General features: G+C 44.4%; 1 protein-coding gene across 16 annotated transcripts in view; it reads left to right on the plus strand.

The window, feature by feature from the left end:
• nfixb (nuclear factor I/Xb) overlaps positions 1-21992 on the plus strand; it is a 207693-nt gene that overhangs the window by 140075 nt on the left and 45626 nt on the right. For all 16 annotated transcript variants that reach the window (XM_088069576.1, XM_088069567.1, XM_088069563.1 and 13 more), the window contains one exon: positions 21568-21633. In XM_088069576.1, coding sequence (XP_087925702.1) covers positions 21568-21633 — 66 coding nt within the window. The remainder of the gene's footprint in view (positions 1-21567; positions 21634-21992) is intronic.

Raw genomic sequence — 21992 nt, forward strand, 5'->3', positions numbered from 1 at the left:
CCTCATCCGCACTAATATCCGTGTTGATTGTGTACTGCAGCAAGTAAAAATATAAATAACTCAAAGTACTTCAACTTCAACCAACCTCATGGTTACATGAATCATCTTAACCTCCTCTTTATTTTTCAGCAACCGCTCTTTGAATGCATAATAAACCTGAAGCACGCCTGGTTACAGAGCGCTGCGTGCACGTGTGTGTGTGTGTGTGTGTGTGTGTGGGTGTGTGTGTGTGTGTGGGTGTGTGTGTGTGTGTGGGTGTGTTTGTTGTGGCTGTAAATCGCAGAGTGTTTTCTCAGTGAAGTTGACATGAGACAGACAGTGCAGGCGTGGCGACAGCTGAGACGCAGCCCCAACCAGAGATGGGCCTCCGGGGACAAAAGACAGCGCCGCCTGTCTCATGTTAATCCAAAAAAATACACATTTACAGTATATAACACACACACACACACACACACACACACACACAGAGCCATGCAGCCTCATGCACGTGGTGGTTTAAATTTGAGATTATGTGACAATCAGTCGTGGACACACGTCATCGTTTGTCCTCGGTGTGTAATCCCAGCAGTGATTTTCAGTGGTGGAATGTAACTAAGTACATTTACTCAAGTACTATACTTAAGTATGAATTTGAGGTGCTTCACTTGAGTATTTTCTTCTCATACTACTTTATACTTTTACAGTACTCTTCATTAGGGAGATATTGTACTTTTGACTTCATTACATTTGTCTTTAGTTACTTTAAAAAATGAAGATTTTTGCTTAAAAACATGAGAAGAGACGAGAAAATATGAAGTTTTGTTATAAATTAAATTTACAAACAGTTTATACGAGTACAGCTGGAATGATTGATTAATTGATAAATCAGTTGATTCACAGAAAATTAATTGCAAAATATTTTGATAAACATTTAGGCTTTTTTCTTTTAGAGTTTTTCCCTTTTTCCTTATTTTATATATTTTTTAAAATTACTTTTAGTTTTCTGTTTCTTGTATTTCAATTTTTATTATGATTATTATGATTTTTATTTTGATTTATTTTGTGTGTTTTCCCCCTCTTTTCCAAAACATTTATTTTTTTTTTTGTGGTGGGTTTTTTTCTATTTCTTTTAAATAATTTTGAGCTCACTGAGTGTTTATTTTTCTTTTATTTTTCAATAATTTTAAGTTTTTTTGGTGTTTGTTTTTTCATACTTTTTGTGTGTGTGGTTATTTTCCTTTTTCTTTGTTTTGAAGGAGATTTTTGGATGTTTATTTTTCTTTTTGCATTATATACTTTTAATACTTTAAGTACTTTTTCCTGATCATATTAACATTTCCTTAAGTAACATTTTCAATACATGACTTGTACTTGTAACCGAGTATTTTCAACAGTGTAGTATTAGTACTTTTACTTCAGTAAAGGATCTGAATACTTCTTCCACCACTGCGTGTTGATGTGTGGTCACACCTGTTCCTCACCTGAATCCACTCACAGAACCCAGCGGGGCCCTCAGGCTCCTCGGGGGCCTCAGGAGAGCCCCTGCACACACACACACACACACACACACACACACACACACACACACACACACACACACACACACACACACACACACACACACACAGAGCAGAATGGAAAACATCACATCATCATCTAAAGCGGTTTCCTTTCTCATTTCAGCTGTCCACCCTCCTCCTCCTCACTATCTCTCTTCCTGTCTCTGCATGTCATCCAGCTCATTCTTCTCTGCTCCTTCGCGCTCCATCACTCCTCCTCCTCCTCCTCCTCCTCCTCCTCCTCCTCCTCCTCCTCCTCCTCCTCCTCTCTGTTCTCTCCTTCCTGGTTCCCTCTTTCTCTCTGGTTTTCATAAACTTTCTGGCTGAGCTTTGCCAGCGATCCCAGAGGCGTAGTGTGAAACGCTAGACATTTCTGAGCGACTGCCAAACAGATGCAGGCTCCTCTGGTCTGCCCCTCCACTTCGACATCCTCTCTATTTAATACCACCGCGCCGCTGGCAGCGGGGCGCCCGCCGCGCCCGCCGCGCCTGCCGCTCTCACATCTCATCTCTCTGCACACACACTGACAGGAGTTCATCCACATGATCACAGTAATGGTCATTTGGCCTCCGTATGTTTTGGAAATGAACAGTTAATTTAATGGGATCATTTTTACATTTTTTTCTTCATGTTCAGTGTTGTTCAGTGTTTGATAACCTTACACCGACATGATATGCATATAGTTACTCTCCTTCAGCTCGGTAAACATTTGGGTAACACTTTCTGTGACGCCAGATGCTTTATAAAGAAACTTCTAATTCGTTTGAAGGGGCTCGTAGCTCGGGACGTTCCTAAAAATGTGTTTTTGTGACAGTTAAACAGAGCTTTAAACTTCCAGTCCGTCAGTACTTTAAAGGAAAAAACCCTCAGACAGCACTCCAAAATTAACACGATATAGCAAATACGGTTGAACGTTACCAAAAAAAAAAAACGCAGCTGATTTGAACATTAAATTCAGCTGAAATGTCCGGCACTGTGCACGTTGTGTTATGAAGTTTATCCTATAAAACATAACAAGGTGACGTAATTCTGTAATGATTCAACTTCTCAAATTCAGTCGGCCTGAAAATCTGAGGCAGTCCGCACCAGAACTCTAAGTTCAAACTTTTTAACTTTCTGTTACCGCCGAGCTCTTACTTATATATTGTAGAAATATACAATTCTACAGTTTCATATTTCAGTTTCCCAGTATGTGAATATGTCTAAGCATTAAAATTTCTATTTTGTTTTTTAAGTTATTGCTACTGTTATTATTAATTATTATTACTATTTCGTTATCAATTATTTAGAATTTATTCATTCATTTATTTTTAAGAATAAAAATGTTCCATTTACCCAAGAGTACTTGTATCAGTGACATAAAGTCAAAATGACAGTAACATTGTTTATCATAATTATTTCTGGGACAATAATTTGTCCAACAAAAGTTCCTCTGCATCGTAGAAAGCGCTGAGCTGTGATTTTTGGTTAACTGCGTCGGTTAACTGTTGGCTCTTTCAGCAGAGGAGGATTTTGTTGATGGATATTTGACCTCTTTCTGTTTCTCTCATTGCATCGATGCATTTTTAAATCTTTTCAAACACTTGAGGGTCTTCACCGTCTGCTGTTCACTCTGAGTGCAGGTTTTGAAAGCTGGGTCGGGTTTTAAAGTGCATCACTCGACCGCGCAGACGCCGATAACGAGGCTGAGGTCACTGATGCTTATTGATGAATATGTTTCTGAACTGGCTAAGTGGATTGGCACGGCTTTAATCTCTTTTCGCCGCGTCGGTTCTGACGAGGGGGAGGATGGAGGGTTTTAAAGCTTTTATCTGGGTTAATAAGTTAATAGATGGATTGATAGATGGTGGAATAAATCTCCAATTATCAGCTTGGCTGAGGGAGCGCCGAGCGGAGCCGTAAGCTGTCCGAACTGGGCTAATCCCGAGTGTCCGACATGTGTGGACATTTTGATTCACGTACAAAGTCTGAATGTGTCAGCGCATGAAGACTGTATATATGAGGAGAGGCAGCAGCAATGTAACTAAGTACATTTACTCAAGTACTTTACCCAAGCATGAATTTGAGGTACTTGTACTTTATCATTGTACTGCTGCTTTACACTTTTACTCCACAAGACTTCAGAGGGGAATATTGTACTTTTCACTTCACCACACCTCAAGTTACTTTACAAATGAAGATTTGAAAAATAAAAACACGAGAGGAGTTTACAGAACATGATGTTCTGATATGAATTAAATGACCTAACAGTTTGATTAATAGTTAATTAATCAATCAGTTGATTGACATAAAATGAATTGCCAACTACAAGTCATTGTGTTTCTTCTCTTTTTAATAATTTTGAGTCAGGGGCTCTACTTTTTTTTACTTTACTTTTTTTTCTTTTTAGTTTTTTTTGCCCTTTTTTTTAAATATAATTTTGAGTTTTGGGATGCTTTTTCTACTTTTTAAAATTTTTTTTGGTGTGCTGTTTTTTTTTTATATATATATTTTCGAGCATTTTAGTGTTTTTCTTTTCTAATTATTTTCAATATAATTTGAGTTTGGATTTGTTTAGTTTTTTTCAATTTTTCAAATATTTTTTCTTTTTTTGGGGCGTGTGTTTGATTTTTAAGAATTGAGTACTTTTACTTTTAGTACTTGAAGTACATTTTCCTAATCATATGTAATTTTACTTAAGTAACATTTTCGGTGTAGGACTTTTACTTGTAACAGAGTATTCTTACAGAGTGGTATTAGTACTTTTACTTTCATAAAAGATCTGAATACGACCTCCCCGCCCCGGCGCTCTCCTGGTGGTCACTTTAACTCAGAATAATTCAAGTTGTTTGAGCTGTGTTGTCAGACTTTGTGCAGCCTGGTCCTTGTCCTGGTCCTTGTCCTGGTCCTGGTCCTGGTCCTGGTCCTGGTCCTGGTCCTGCAGCCTGGGTCTCACCTGACTGTTTGTCCCAGTGCCCTGCGCCTGACACTGGGGGACATCTGGTGGACGCAGGAGCATTTGTCAGCGAGCATGTCGGCGCCGGGGCATTTGTTTACTCACCTTATCTGCCCGAGAGATAAAGCCAGCTTTGACACAGATAGCAGCCAGCTCACGGACACACACACACGCACACACACACACACACACACTGGAAGACTCCACCGAAGTGTGCGTGCACACACGGAAACAAACACAAACACGCGGCTGCGCTGGGAGCCGGCGCTGACCCTTGGGGCCCGGTTCATCTGGGGACACAGACTGACAAATGCGGCTGGGCGGTGACTCGCAGACAGCTGGTGGTCAAAGGTCGTCTTTCTATCTGTGCCCTCATTTGGCTGATTGTTTTTTCTCAGGCCTCATCTGCTACTGTGTGTGTGTGTGTGTGTCTCCTCGTCCTCCTCGCTCTGTCCGCTCAATGAATGAATCTTCAGTTCATGTTGGAGGTATGCAGATCTGGCTCTGCTGTCCCCTGTGGACGTCCTCCTGGTCCTCCTGGTCCTCCTGGGAAAGCTCCCTGCAGCTCAGGACGACGTGATCAGCTCCAAGTTTACTGGAGCACCAGTTCAGCCACTGTGTGTGCTCCTGTGTGTGTGCTCCTGTGTGTGTGTGTGTGTGTGTGTGTGTGTGTGTGTGTGTGTGTGTGTGTGTGTGTGTGTGTGTGTGTGTGTGTGTGTTTTATGGGTTTCATGGACAATATTGTTATAATCCAGTTGAAATCGTTCTGATCCATCAGAACTGTTCACGTGGACGTGAGCTGAAGTGATCTGATAAATAAATCTGATTTAATCAGGATATCATTTTGATGGCGTGCTCAGAGTGCTCAGCCCGCTGAGGAACGCCTGATGTGAAGGTAATTTCACGTTTTAATAAAGTTCAGTGGTAGTAAGCGTTGTGGATGTAACGATGCATTGCGAAGTGGTTACAAATTGATAATATCGATAATCTATTATTGACTCTATTGCTTTTTACTGCAGTTTAAAGTCTCTGTCACAGAGATGAGGAAATACAAAGACGGCTGTTTTACTCCAACTTCCCTGCTTTCCTTTCAAAACAAAAGCCCTCTGGCAGTGTCTCTGTGGCATTTTATTTTGAAACATTTGCATGACTTCATAAATGAGAGGAAGTGTGCTTTAAATGTGGAAATACAGCACTCATGTCTGTCGTGACGCAGCAGCGACGCCACACGCATGAAACACGCTGCTGCTCGGCGAGGCTGAAGTCAAACTGAACGCACAGCGTTTTTTGTTGAAGTAAGGAAACGTAATGGTATGTTGTAAAAGCTGTCAACATTTAGTTTGAATTGGTTTGTATTTGATTTTGTAGTTATTTATTATTCAATATTATTGTGGCAGCTCAGGGATGTTTATGCACTTCCTGCTCTGTTTCAATGATAAAAAATGATTTTTGAGCAAAGTGATGGGAGAAAAAATGCTTATTTTATTCTTTCTTTTTTTTTATTAATCCGATTAATTAAAAAAATAATCAAACGATCAATCACATGTCAAAATAATCGTTAGTTGCTGCCCTATAATTAATACAATATATATTTTTTTTTTTCATGATTTTTCTGTACTCTCATCGTGAACCACATCAAAACGTGAGTTGAGTGAATCGTTACATCCCCAGTGACGTCTGTTGGGATTACCCGGGATTACATAATAATAATAATAATAATAATAATAATAATAACGATAATAACAATGTGGTTCACATAAAGTGGTTGCTGAGGCCCACACACACACACACACACGCACGCGCACACACGCACACGCCTCTCCTCTGACACGCAGCCTGATTTGTCACAAATGGCGGCCGTCAGGCGTGGTTCCTGCGCTGGCATCGGCCGGGGAGGATGTGGAGTTTAACGCAGCCGTTCATCGCTCCCCTAATTCATTAGTCCAAATGAGCATTTATGCAGAGCACACATTATTTTTACAGGCCTGCTTTATGTGTTTGTGTGGAGTTTTACGGCCCTCGTAAAACACGTCCTCCAAGCCCCAGATAGATTTGGGAGCATTTATTTGCATAGTTCACAAACCCAAAATAAATCGTCAGTGTTCTCTGGCCGCGGCTGCAGCTCGCCGGCCGCCGGCTGCTGCTGGAAACAGAGCGTGATGCAAACAGTGTTGTCGTGTCATCTCAGTAATATTTTGTTGACATTATATTAAAATGTGAGAAGAGTGACATAATGCTCGCTCACGACGGCGTCCGTTTATACCGTGAATATTGACTGAAATGATGAAGTCCAGCGTGCTGCAGTCAAAATGCAAACGCGTACAAACATGAAATCTTTGGCCGCATGTACCGAGCGCTTTTTCTGTCCCGTAGTGTCTTCATTTATTAAAACGAGTTTATGACTTTCAGTGAAATCAGATTGACACATTAAACTAAGTGTTTTCTTCACAACTTTTCCCTGATTAGAAACATTATATCAGGGATATATTTGACTTGCTTTGCTTTAGGGGCCACTTTAAAAACTGACAGGGGCCAGGGGCCGGGGCCAGGGGGCCCGGGGCCCAGGGGCCAGGGGCCAGGGGCCAGCAGCACCATACATGCTTCCAAGAGTGCAGGACATTATGAGGATTTTAGGATATTTCTAGGATTTTAAGACCTTTTTTTAGGATTTTAGAAATCTAGTATATAATTAAGACTTTAGAATGTTTGTAGTATTTTAGGACATTTCAATGATTTTAGGACATTAGTGTCTTATTTGTGTCCTCTGTCGGGGGTGTGGGGGATCTCCACTGGCTTTTTTTTTTTGATCAACAAGCTCTATTTTGCTGTTTTATTCGCTCTGACACCTTTTGGATACTAAACCTTCAAAAGCTGTTCACACAGTGAATCATTTAAGTTTTACTGAGAAATTGAAAATGGTGGGGGGGCCAGATTTGGCTCGGGGGCCGTAACTTGAGCACCCCTGCATTATATTGTGTGTTTTTTAACATTGAAACTGCTCTTTTGCTCCTAAAGTGGGAGGAACTCGTCCACTGTGAGTCTGTGCTGCAAATTTGTCCCGAGGGGAACTGACACAGTGGGGAACGGTGATAAAACACTCAGCCAAAAGTTCACGAGGTCACGCTCTGTGCTCACACACACACACACACACACACACACACACACACACACACACACACACACACACACACACACACACACACACACACACACACACACACAGTGACCGTTTGAGTGGCAGGTCGCCATGACCTCCCTGTCAGGGATCGTAGCGCTCCTCCACCTTCCCGGCGCTGCGTTTATTAACGCGGGAAACTGTGGGAGAAGTTGAGAATATTTGGCTCGTTAGAGAGCGACATGCGTGTGTGTTTGCTGTCCCTCGTCTCCCCCCGTAGTGCTGAGTGTGCTCGTGCTGCTCCTCCCTCGCTGGTGCCCGCTGTACGCCGCCCTCACTCCCCCTCCTCTCCTCCTCGCCTCCTCTGCCAACAAGTCTCTCTTTCTCTCTCACTCCTTCTTTTATTCTCTCTGCTCACGTCTTTCTTGGCGAGGCAAAACGTTCCCACAGCTCTCACAGCTCCCCCCCATGACCCCCTTCCTCTCTCCCCTCTTTCTCAGTCTATCACTCTTTCCCTCCCCTCTCTCTCCCTTTCTTCCTCTCTCTCATTCACTTCTTTTTTGTCTTTTTCTTGTCTCCACTTCTCTGTCTGCCTCTCTTCCCCCTGTATCCTTCCCCCCTCCTTCTCCCTCTCTCTCCCCGTTCCCTGGCAAAGACTGGCATCACATGATCTCCATTCCCACTTGTACCCAGACCCGCCACGCACACACACACGCACACACACACACACACACACACACACACACACACACACACACCCACCCACGCACGCGCGCACGCACGCACGCACGCACACACACACACACACACACACTCATGGATATCACAACATGGGAACGTGGGAGTAGTGCAGGGTGGCTCACATCTTTCAGTGTGAGCTGTTAATGTCGGCGCTGTGCATTAAAATACTCTGTTTGCATGAAACTTAATACACACAAATCCTCGGCGCTCTCAAACAGGCCGCCGGGATCTGAAGTCTGTTTGTGCTTTTCTGACTTTATCAAGCAGGCGAGATCAGGAGCGCAGAATCTGCAGGAAAAAGTCACGTTTTTGACTCCAAAACGAAGATTTCTTGTTGAAATTTGGAGTTGATTCTTCTGAGCCTCAGATATTTTATACGTTGTTGGAATTTTGGAGCGAGGCGAGATGTGCCAGAGAGCTTTCACCCCCTCCTCCTCCCTCCTCCCTCCTCCTCCCTCCTCCCCCCTCCTCCTCTCTCCTCCTCTCTCCTCCTCTCTTCTCCTCACTCTCCTCCCTCCTCCTCTCCTCTCCTCCCTCGTCCTCTCCTCTCCTCCCTCCTCCTCTCTCCTCCTCTCTCTCCTCCTCTCCTCTCCTTTTCTCTCCTCTCCTCTCTCTCTGCCCTCCTCCTCTCCTCCCTCTCCTCCCTCCTCCTCTTGCTGAAACCTCTCCCGCTCCTCTCTGTTCCCCTGTGAGAGGCAGATTTCTTTAGCATGTGTTGCTGCTTCGAGCCCCAACTGCCAGCAAGTGACATCTGCTGGCCAAATGGAGCAACAACACCTCCCCATATGTGTGTGTGTGTGTGTGTGTGTGTGCAGTTTAACCCCTTCAAACCCGGAGTGACACCTTCACAAATATTTAAACCTTCAAAATCTGAGCGAATCGGTTTGCTTTCTTTTGAAAACTTTGGGGAAAAAGAGGCAATGAGCAACATGGCAAGAGCTGTTGTAACAAATTAATAGATCTTTAGAAGTATCTTTAGAAGAAGTGTGGAAAAAATGTCCCAAAATATATGTATAATTTTTTGGTAAAATTCATTTTTACAGGATTATTTTTGTTTTAAGCATTCATTTTTTATTTTGTTTTCTTTTTTCCCTGTTTACTTTATTTATTTATTTGTTTGTTTGTTTGTTTGTTTGTTTCCTCTTTTTTTATTTTTTTTCCAATTTTCAGATAATTTTTTTTGTATAGTGTTTTATTTTAAATTATTTTCAAAAGAAGTTATGGAAAAATCTCAAAAAATGCAGGAGTATGATTATTTTTCTTGCACTTTTGCGATGTATTTTTCTTTTTTTCTTCTTTTTCTGTTTTTCTAATTATTTTTTGCAAATTTTCGGGTGATTTCCTCTAAAGTTGCTCATTGCCCTTTACCTCAGGTTTTGAAAGACATCAAGCCAATTTGCTCAGGTCTCAAAGGATTAATGTGAACAGAGGGGGGTTAACCCTTTGAGCTCTGCAACAAAAGTGCTCCATCAGTGCCTGTTATGTATCCCTAACCCATAATAAAAGTTACAAAAAAGTAAAAAAAAAAAATTAACATAAAATTGAAGAAAGAAAAGTAAGAGAATGAAAACAGGAAACAGACCTAAAAAAAGTTCTCAAATAAAATCAAAGTAATAAATGGAATTCATAACATTAAATATACTACTATATAAACATATATATATATATATATATATATATATATATATATATATATATATATATATATATATATATATATATATATATATATATATATATATATATATATATATATGTATATATATATAAAATACTGCAGTAATTATTAAGTAATTACTTTATTTGATTTTTATTTAAAAGAAATAAAGATAGAGAAAAAATACAAAATGCAACTAAAAAACAAAGAAAAATATCTACAAAAAACAACACAAAAGTCCCCTCCGAAAAACCCCACATTAAAAGGTTGACAGAATAAAAGAAATGTCAGGTGACACCCATACAGCCCCCCCACTCCCACTCCCACTGCCCACTGACATTACCAAATTAAAGAATATTAAAACACAAATAATAACATAGCAATGTGTACAAAAACATTAAAAACATTAAAGGAAGAAGCACATGTGAAGGCAGAAAAGACCTGAAGGGAAGGCAGTTTTATTTGTAAAGCATATTAATAGCACATTTACATGAAAGTAAAAAAATAGCAAAAATGCAGACAAGAGCTGCAAAGATGAAGAATATAAAAATTGTGTCATTAACCCTAAGAAAAAGCAATAACGTCATATAAAGGAGCTAACTCCAGAAAGGGTTAAAGTGAAGCTTTATGTCGTCGCAGCACAAGCGGGTTAGTACCCTGAGAACATGCAGGGGACAGAGGAGACGTCCCCTCGTCCTCCCTCCCCGAACATCACAGCTCATCAGCATAGACGCAGATAAAAGATAAAAGAAACAGGGCAGAGGGAGGGGGGGGGGCACATGGGCAGCCAGCCAGCCGCCCCCCCACCACCTCCATCCTCCACCCTCCATCCTCCTACCCCTGCCCTCCTCTCTCTCCCATGGTTGATTCCCTTTAGGCCCCTCTCACCCCTTCTCACCCCCCTCTCACCCCCTGGCTCCCCGGCTCTGTGTGGCGTTGGCACCGAGAGGGCGCAGGCGGCACACAGACGGCCACGCAGATGGGCAACGGGCAACGCAGGGCTGCCTCCCCACACCTGCTCCTTGCTGGCACAGGGCTCGGGCCAGGCGGCCACGCACACACACACACACACACACACACACACACACACACACACACACACACACACACAGAAAAACACACACACATACACACACAAAAAAAACACAGATGTGCATCTAACGCAGAATTATCCCTCTCAATTTATTGAACTTTCCCACATACACTCGTGCACGTGCAAACACTCCCACGAGTGGGCCCGACACGCCGATGCACACGCGTGCTCCTGCGTGTTTTAATAAAAGAATCCCCCTCCCACACGCCGCCGCTCAGCCTGTCAGTCACAGATGTTTACACGCTTATCTCCGACTGCGCCTCAACATGTGCTCTCCAGAAAATTTTTGCACGTATATACACCATCATAAACATATAGAAGACACAATCACACATCCGCCGCCGAGCGATGTATTTATAGTCACACACCCACACATTCACACTTCAGCACTTCTGCAGAAACACATTTCACAATTAATCACATCGCCCCATGCTGTGCTGTCACATGCAGTTACATACCAGACACTCAGTGAACTACATGGAGATGCACTATTGTCACTTTTACACTCAATGTGGGAATAAAGATTGATTATGTGGACGCCGACTTTCAGTGGGAATCTGAGAGCCTAACTGCAGTTTTGTTGACACCGGAGGAGTTGCCAGATTTCGAAGCCGCTGGTTTAATAGGTAGGGTGTGGATATGGAAGCCAAATAAACTTCCCGGGAAAGCGCCAAAAATAGCGGAACGGAAAATCCATCCCAAAACAGAAAACCTCGAGTGTTATTCCTGCGATCTTTGAGAGAAAATGAGCCAGTCCATTGACAGTTAATGGGCCGTCGGTCCAGTCACAGAACACTGGGACTCTCAGACAGACGCAGCCGCTAATTCATTAGAAACCTGAACATGTGCCGACATTAGTCAAAGTCAGGGTCTATTTTTTATTTTATTATTTTTTTGATCAGTGGAGGAAGAGTGTAATTTCCACTTTGGATCTTCATAAAATCCTTTTAGGTTGATTTACTCACTAAAATCTCTCTGACTGTCCAGCTGCCAAAATCAGAATGAGAGAGGAGTTGATAAAAATGTTGATTCACTCATTGTTGTTTTCGTAATGATGACAACGTGTTCAAAGTTTAACAAGCAGCACATTCGGCATTTCTGCAAACCGGATATGTTACTTTTGCACATTATTGAGTAGCAGATACATTGAAACTCTTTTTTAAGTGCTGTCCGGGATGATTGTGATTGGTGTAGTGTTTTTTCCCTGATAGCAGAATGACTATGATGTTTGGTTGCTATGACAACGGCAGTACATGTAGATGCACGAGCCAGTAGCTCCTTAAATCCTTGCTACTGTTTTACTATAATTTTATATTTTTTTGTGAGTCCATGGCCCCTTCTGCTGAAGCACCACTTTTCTACGATAGAGAAGCACTTATCAACATCTGGGAGGGCAAGTTTTTTTTCAAGTTTCAAAATGCTCCAAAAATAAACAAGCGACCGTATACGAGCGAGTAACACAACGCAGAATTTTTTTTCGTTTTTGGTGTGAATGCACAGTGAAGCTCACTCAGCACCTGGAGATCAGAGACTGCTCACGCACACCTCCACAGAGACATGCTTAACCCCTAACTTCCCAAATCAAGCTGTTGCACTGGATGGGCGGACCTTGTTCAGAGCCGACAGGACACAAGACTCTGATGCAAATTCAGAAAATGCACTGCAGGAATTGTGTGATGCCATCAGGAGCAACAAGCAGCCAGATGGATTTTTCACAGCAGCTGTTGATTTAATCAACTCATCCTTCAACTCAAAGATGTAGCAGGATCAAGGACAAGTTTTAGTTTCATTTTTGTTTTTCTAAACTTCAAAAATCCTTGTACCTTGTATAATATGGTGATTCCAGAGCTTTCTCAAGCACTGACAGCGCTGTGGAGATGGTTTGGCTGCTCAGGACTACAATAATTTTATTAGTCTGTGTTATTAGTAACTCATTACCGCCCAACACTGCAGGTTATACACATTTTATTTTTGACCTTATTGAGTCCCCGCCCCCCTGAAAACCAGAGCCGACACTCAGTGGATGACCTTCAGACTTCAGCTTCATCTATGGCGTGAACAAAAAGAAAGAAAACAGAGCGAGATTCGGTGTGAGACCTTCAGTGAACGAAGGGTGAAGTCAGGTTGGATGAGTCAGCTCTGCGGCGGCTGTTCAGGATGCTGCGTAACCACAATGATGATTTGATCAAATCCCCCGTTATTATCTTGTTACACTCAACTGTACGTTATCTAATGAAACGAATTCCCATGAAATATTCAGCGGCAACTTTTGGAGAGAAGTCCTGTCGTGATTTTAATTTTCGTGAACCTGCAGTGAGCCGAGGTCATTCACGGGGCAGATATGCTCAACCATGAAGCGCCGCGGCGTCCAATAAGAACCACGGGCTTAAAAACCAGGGCCAGGATGAGCTTGTAGAAGATTGAAGCGCAGGGGTGGAGGGGTTGATCAGAGGGCGATGAGAGGTTTTGCAAAACCGGAAATCTACGAATGAAAACGAAGGGGAGGGGAGGAGAGAGAGAGGGATGTGGAGAGGATGAAGGAGGTGGAGGAGGAGGGAAAAAAAGAGGTTGAAATAAAGTCCAATAAAAGAGCCGAGTGAACATCTGTGTGGGATAGCCGTGGGGATTAGGAGGGTTTGGAACATTTTAAGCGCATTAAAGATTTAAAAAAAAGGTCAGAATGTTTAGCAACATACCGATAAACCTCTTAAGCGAAACCCAATTGGGGAGGCTGTTTGGTTTCTTTATCCAGAGGCGGGTGGGGTGGGGTGGGGTGAGACTGCGCAGACACACACACTTAAACTCAAACACACTCTTGTATATATAGAAGTCAGTCAGCGCAGTTTGCCCGCGCGCCGTATGCTTTACATCTGCCGAGCACACGGGAACTTTATATTTCTGTATATGCTCTGCGCGCGCCGTCACATCTCCACATGTGTGGATGCCACAGCTGCGCTCCCACGTTAACCCCCGCAGCCCCACAGCCTGAGACGGAGCTGCTGCCGGTACCCACACACACCACCAGAAATGACAGGGTTCAGACCTGAAACTCATACAGAGAGAGGGAGAGAGTGAGAGGAGAGAGGGAGAGAGGAGAGAGAGGAGAGAGGGAGAGAGGGAGAGGAGAGAGGGAGAGGGGGGGGGGAGAGGAGAGAGGGAGAGAGGAGAGAGAGAGAGAGGAGAGAGGGGAGAGGGAGAGAGGGAGAGAGGAGAGAGAGGAGAGAGGGAGAGGGAGAGAGGGAGAGGAGAGAGGGAGAGAGGAGAGAGGGAGAGAGGGAGAGGAGAGAGGGAGAGAGGGAGAGGAGAGAGGGAGAGGAGAGAGAGAGGAGAGAGGGAGAGGAGAGAGAGAGGAGAGAGGGAGCGGAGAGAGAGGGAGGGGAGAGAGGAGAGAGAGAGGGAGAGGAGAGAGGGAGAGGAGAGAGAGAGGAGAGAGGGAGAGAGAGGAGAGAGGAGAGAGGGAGAGGAGAGAGGGAGAGAGGGAGAGAGGGAGAGGAGAGAGGGAGAGGAGAGAGGGAGAGAGGGAGAGGAGAGAGGGAGAGAGGAGAGAGGGAGAGGGAGAGGAGAGAGGGAGAGAGGGAGAGAGAGAGGGGGAGGAGAGAGAGAGGGAGAGAGGAGAGAGGGAGAGAGAGAGAGAGAGGAGAGAGAGAGAGCGGGAGAGAGGAGAGAGGGAGAGGAGAGAGAGAGAGGGAGAGGAGAGAGGAGAGAGGGAGAGAGGAGAGAGAGAGAGAGAGAGAGAGGAAAGAGGGAGAGAGGGAGGTGAAGAGGGGGAGAACAGCGGGGGATTTGTCCGCAGAGCGCCCGAGCAGTCGCAGGAAGAGGCCCCCATCATTTGACGGCGAGCTGAGGCGTGTCTGGGGAGCTATCCTTAAATGACACAGAGGGCGGAGTCAGAGAGGCCGCGGGGTCACAGGCTGCACTGTGCTGCGATGTAACTGAGTACATTTACTCAAATACTCCAAGTGAAGTTAGGAGTTATTGTTGGAGTCCACATCAGGATCTGTCTGTTTTTATTCTGTCAGTTAAAAAGCATCAGAGTGACTCAAGTCTGACTCCAGTAATCAGGACGGGTACTGTTGGAGTACCACCATCCTCAATACTCAGTTTGATACACTGTAAAAAATCTGGTGTGTGTGTGTGTGTGTGTGTGTGTGTGTGTGTGTGTGTGTGTGTTTGCATTTATCTGCTCAGAAGGATAGAAGAGAGAGGGAAATATTAACCCTTTGAGACCTGGGCAACTCAACAACACATTAATGAAGGATGTGATGAGTTATTGCTTTGAGGACATTTTTTGCTCCTTTTTCTTAATGAGAATCTGTGAGATATTTCCATTTTCTGGATATTAAAACTTAACATGAACCGACATATTTCCGTCCAGCCGTCATTAATGTTGAACCTCAGAGGTTGTATTTTATCTGCGGCGTCGGGCCGCTGTTGGTTTTATCCCCTTCACTTAGTGCGCAGCAGATTACAGAGGGCCTGTTTGCTCATGTGTGCTTGTGATGCACAAACAAACACTCTGAGCTGTTCGGTAAATGAGAAAAAACAAAACAAAACAACAGAGCGTCCGTGTGAGCGCCGTGCACTCGTAGATGAATATGCGCGCCGTAAATTAGTCCATTAGTGCTGGCAATGTCCGCCTGCGTACCGAGCATGTGTATGCAATTTTACATTCAAGTGCCTTTTAATGATTTGCACTTGTGTGTGTGTGTGTGTGTGTGTGTGTGTGTGTGTGTGTGTGTGTGTGATGAATGGAGTGATTAAGTAAGTGTGATTTGGAGTGTGTGTACATTAGCCTGGGTGTGAGTTATTGGCCTCTGTCTGTATCTGCGGTGTGATAAATGTATATCCAGTGCTAACCTCAGTGTTCACACAGTAGGAGTGTATCAGCAGTATCTCTGTGTGTGTGTGTGTGTGTGTGTGTATTTGATGGCCTGTGTGTGTGTATTATCTCAGGCGTGTGTGGGGGGCCTTGGGGCGACTGTGTGCAGGAGATAAGGGTGATTCATGAGTGTTTAAACGTGTGTGTGTGTGTGTGTGTGTGTGTCAGAGTGTGTTCGGAGGCATGTGTATCTCTGTCTGGTGCGTTCACGTGCAGCCGTTTGAACCAAGGTGTTAATAAATGTTACAGTATTGTGGCGACAGACTGTGCAGCAGTCAGCGTGTGTTGTGGGGACACGTGGACATTAGATATGGACACACATATTTCTGTCTCTGCGGAGCACATTTTTACGTTTGCGTCGGCTTCGTGCCAGCAGACAGATGTACAGATGATGGCAGGACGGCGTCAGCACGGAGCTACAACTGTCGTCCAAAGCGAGCTGTCGAAAGCCTCCTGCTGACAGAGAAAAATCGGAGCTTTGGTCGGCGTCGGGTGAGAGACACCGTGTGCCACGGAGCTTCGGTGTGACCCTGGATTTCCACCGCTTGCATGTGCGTTGCGTTTTGCTCCCTCATCCGTCAACTCTGGCGCCGCGCCGCCGGATCAGCTGGAGCGGAGAGACCGAGGAGTTCCCGTGGTAATTACAGTATCACGCGCATTTTATCGGTACAGAAGAAGAAATCATAACTCCATTTACTCCCAAAACTCCCAACTTGTTCCACGCCATTTCCGTTCTAAACTGTCCCTATAAAAAGGATGTGTGGTGCCATAAATAATTTAGTGTTTGTCCATAATTAGCTTCTCTTCGTTGTGTTGTCTGTAGTGACCTCTGATAACCTCCGAGCTGTTGTTGACGCCAGGTTGATGCGCTCATTGTGACGTTTTGTTGATGTAGTTAAGTGAAATACGATCAGACGTAAACACGGAGTGTTTTATTCTGAAAAATAACCCGATGCTTTCATGTTGTGTGGCTGTCTGACTTCCTGTCTGCTCTGTGTTAAATTTGGCTGAATTGATGTGAAGTGATCAGGCGTTCGGCAAAAATATGAGCCTTGCGTATCTGATCCGGAGCTGAGAAGGAGTCAGTTCACAGTTTCAATGTGCTGAATCGGCAAAAAAAAAAAGCTGTTAAGGGTTAACAAGGGACATAACGTGACGAGAAGGTCCACAGACACTCAGTGGCGGCCGAGCGTCGGCCTGGTGTGTCAGGGCCATGGATGTATTAAGAGAGTCTGGATGCAGCGTTGGCGGCAGAGTCCGTTCGTGCCTGTGAGAGCTGCTCGTTGACGCATGAAGCAAAAAAAAGGCTTTTTTCTGGGTATTAAATTCCTGAATCTTCAGGCCCATGAAGCACGAAAAAGTAACGGCGGCCGAGTTTGCCCGAGCGGCTAACTGACGACTGACTTCCAGTTTAACGCTTCGCCAGCTTGAATGGTGGCATAAAAAATGTAATCTTGCGGCTCTTTTAGATTTCCCAAATGTTATCGAGCTGGATGGTTTAAATCTAGAGAGCAAAAAGTGTCAAAAAAGATCCGCTGAGTTACAGACGTCTCTTTTCTGATGTAAGTCAGACGGGAAAGTCTCTCTGGGTCAGCGGGCGTCACGTGACCGACCCGCACGGTGTAATTCCACTTTTGGCCACTGTGTAAAAGTTGTGTCAGAGCACTTCCTGGAGGCGTGGTCAGGGCTATTAAGGCATGTTTCCTACCCAGAAGACAACGCTGCTTCTAATGCCGGAGCTTTCAGCGTGCAAGCGTGACGTCAAACACCAACTTCCACGTCCAACCGGAATACGGCGTGGACGGCATCAGGAGCGGGTGGCGTTATTATTATACGCTGGCGGATTGCTGGACGGCGCCAGGCGTGTCCATGTGCAACTGCACAGGTGGCGTCGCTTGATAACACGGCCCGACAGAACCAGTCACGTGTACACGAGACGCTGAAGGATGGCGTCAGGTAATAACGCTCCCGCTAACTGTGCGATATAAGGAGCGAGTGCGTTAAAGGGCAGGCGGGTTTGGACGACGATGAGCCCTAAAAACAGCTGACTCTCCTGCAGCAATCTGTAGTTTGCATTTATCTCGCCTGACAGTAAACACAAAGACGTCCCAACACGTGCGTTTGTTGACATCACGGTAACGGCATCACGTAAACAGCTGAAGGTCACTGGCAGAGCGGCGCCATGTGACCAGCTGTGATGAGACGTGTTGTTTTCCTTCTTTGGTTTTATGTAAACACTTTTTCATCTGTTATCTGACAAACTCTGAGAGTCGAGTCCGAAAACGTGATAAAGTACGTGAAGCGTATTTAACACCTTCGCTCAGAGAGCAGAGAGGCTGATGCGCAGGAAAGTCGAGCTCGTTCAGCAGCTCGCCGTCCGCTCGGTGCCAAGAAATACTTAAACAAAACAACACGTTGAGCCGCTGCCAGGAGGAAATATTATTATCTTCATTCCTACTAACTGCCAGGCCAAACACACACACACACACGCACACACACACGCACACACACACACGCACACACACACACACACACACACACACACACACACACACACACACACACACACACACACACACACGGGCTTCACCAACCACTCATCATCAGGGACTGTGGTGTGCCATCCTTGTTGTCATGGCAACCAGGCGCTGAATTTTGGCTTGGAAGCTGTCACACAGTGTGAGGGAGACGTTTTTTATGTTTTTAAAGGTTTATGCTCGGAGTGAGAGCGCCGTGCGTCGTGGCGAGCGGCGGCCTCGGGCGGCGTTTGTTCTTCTTACACCATCAACTTATTCGCCTCGAATGATGTTTTCATGTTTTCGTCTGTGCTCGGACTTTATGAGCGTGTCAGCGATGACATCTCGTTTATTTTGAAGTGTGCAACACGATGACGGGCGACACTTCGCAGACAAACGTCCTCGTGGTTTTCTCCTCCCTCCGCTTGCATCGCATGTCCTCTGTAGGTCTTTTTATCTTTAAGACCGTTGAGTCTGTGTGTGAGTGAGTGTGTGTGTACTCTCTAAGCGTGTGTGTGTGTGTGTGTGGGTGTGCCGTCAGCTAGCAGGAATGCATGGGTACCGCCAAAGCTAAGATGGCTGCCAAGCGCTAAGATGGCTGCCAGGATTCCACAGAGCGACGCAGAGACAGAGGAGCAGAACGAGAGGAGTTGAGGGAGACAGAGAAGAGGAGATGGACAGAGAGAGGAGGAGGAGAGAAGTGAAACTCTATCCGTGCGTGCGTCTCAGAGTGATGAGCTGATTTTGTTTGTCTCTTTTTGTTGTCTCGCTCTTGGCAGCGAGGACAGACGGGGTGAATAGTGCAGCAGTTTGCTGGCAGGCCGTCCACTAATGCCACCCAAGATTAGGACGCCGATTTGGGCTCGAGAGTCGGGGGGCCTCGTACTGGCTGCGAGGGGCCACGCTCTGGCTCGGGAGACTTGGCCCAGGACGGCCTTAAAGCTCCGGCGCCGCGGGCTAATTGGCCTGAGCGCTATATACGATCCGAGCGTTAAAGTCCTCCGGGCTGCTTCACACGTGACGGCGGCAGCCGGCGGGGCCAAACAAAACAGGTGGCTCTCTGCCCGCCGGCCCCTATAGATGTCGAGGTAAACACACGCAGGAGACGCGGCCCAAACAAAGCCGACAACACACCGGAGGAGCGTTTACGAGTCAGTCAGCAGAGGACACGCCGGAGACATTTAAATACAGAGACCTTCACTGACACACAGAGAGTCTGTCAGAGTCCCTGGAGACAAAAGGACACGCTGTAAAGACGCAGTGTCGCGTGACGCTGGAAAAATCCTAAAGATATGACAGTTTGTTGTCAGCAAGTATAAAAAAAGCATCATGGTTTAATCTCACATAAACGTCATGATATTTTAGGAGGAGTTTGACGTTCGGTGGTGCTTTTAAAGAGACATTTTCTGCTTCAAATTTGATGAAGTTTCATATTGGACCTAAAAAAAAAGAAAAAGGACATGGTATAAAGACGGAGTACAGCATGAGACAGAAAAACATCCTAAAATGTGATCGTTTATATAGTTTGTTTTCAAAAATGTCAAATAACCGTCATATTATAGAGCGTCGAGTCAGCAGTGGACACACTGAGGTTTGTGGGGACCTTAAAAGACAACTGAAGAGGTCTTCACTAAGACAGAGAGTATTTTCAAAAGTCCCTGAGGAAGACAGATGGTATAAAGACTCGGTAAAGCACGATGCTGAAAAAATCATAAAAAAACAACAACAAAAAGCATCATTGTCTCGTAAGCTGTCAAAAATCTCACAAAAACATCACAGTATAATACGCTGTTTCTGCAGACCTTTAAGACAGTGTGTGTGTGTGTGTGTGAGAGAGAGAGAGAGAGTCCCGAAAAAAGATGAATAAAAAGAGAAAAGAGGTTTGTGGAGGTAAGAGGCAATCCAAAAAATGCACATAAATGTACAGGAACAATGTTGGAGTCAGCAGTGGAAAACAGACTTTTTTACTCAGAACATATGTGCAGCATGTTTGCGTGCGCAGTTTAGTCGAGCTGTGGTTTTAGCTCGACGAGGACGTTTAATGTCCCTCCTGTCTTTGTCCACGTCTACAAGCAGCAACATTTCAAGTTCATTTCTAGTCACCTTTTACTTTTTTATTTTATTTTTTTGCAGTTTGCAGGATTTTTATTGCCAAGTTGACTTTTTTCCATGTTTTCAAAAGAGATAAAACCAATTTTCTCAGAAAGGTTTAAGAGGTAGAAAGCCTACAACTACCAGAATGCACTGCACCGCTCCGGACCAATAAACACTGTAGCTGACGGGTGACGCAGTGCGAACTCGTCTGCTTGAACAATGACGGCCAGCTGGTGACGAATGATCTCATATTACAGTTAAACATGGAGATAAAACGCGTCTGAAAACATTTGAGGTGAGAAATATGCGGCTCAGTAACAGTCTTTGATCAGCGCTGATTAGTTTGACTGATTGAGCTCAGTTTCGGTTTTCGGTTGGCTGGTTAGTTGGAGGAAAGTTTAGCAGAGTTCATCTGTTAGAGTTTCATTTTTGGATAGAAAACTGGTTGAAAGTAATTTGAATTTTTTGAAGTACTCCTTTAAACGCGGCTGCCGTTCGCTTCAGTTCATGAAGAATGTTTGCTTTTTTTGGATTCTTCGTTCGTTTTTGGAAGCATGTGAGAAAAACAAATCCACAGATTCGAGGTAACAGAGCGAGTTGTTAATACTCAGATGGTCATTTTACAGGTGAAATATTATTTCATATCATTTTTCAAATAAATGAGTGAGTGTGCGTCTGAAGTGGTTTTCTAAACTGAACTCTGACGCTCCTTCGAGTCATCGTCCCACAGTGACAGACTCCAGAAGTGAAGATTTGAACATTTTGATTTGCCTTTTTATGACTTTTAACCGACGTTCAGCCCGAGCAGAAATATGCGTCTTTAATCTCGTGCCCGCGTCTGTCTCTCCTCAGTGGAGGGAATGAAAGAAGGCGCCGTTTCCCGTCAAGTTCCTCAAAAGTTTCCCTCTGATGCTAACCTGAAACTCTCCGCTTGGGACGCGTCCAGACATCTGTCCACCTGACTCAACGTCTCCGTCTCTCTTATTTTATGTCTTTCAGAACAATCAGGACAATCAGAGAACTCAAACCAGCAAGGAGACACAGACGTCAAGCCCCCACCAAACGGTGAGTTTACAAGCCCGTCCTCAGTGCTGGAATGTAACTAAGTACATTTACTCAAGTACTGTACCTAAGTATGAATTTGAGGTACTTGTACTTTAATTGAGTATTTTTTTTCATGCTACTTTATACTTTTACTACATTTTCCTGACAGCTTTGGTTACTTTACAAATGAAGACGTTTGCATTGAAACATAAGAGTTTATCAAATGTAAAGTTTTGTTATAAGTATATAAGTACATAAGTACATAAGTACAGCTGCAACGATTACTCAATTAATCGCCAACTATTGTGATAGACACAGTATGTTTCTATTTTTTAAAATATAATTTTGAGGTTGATGTGTGTGTTTTTTTTCTCTTTTTT

The sequence above is a fragment of the Plectropomus leopardus genome, chromosome 18, assembly GCF_026936395.1.
Source record: "Plectropomus leopardus strain MGB_pleo_1.0 chromosome 18, ASM2693639v1, whole genome shotgun sequence".
Classification (NCBI taxonomy): Eukaryota; Metazoa; Chordata; class Actinopteri; order Perciformes; family Serranidae; genus Plectropomus; species Plectropomus leopardus.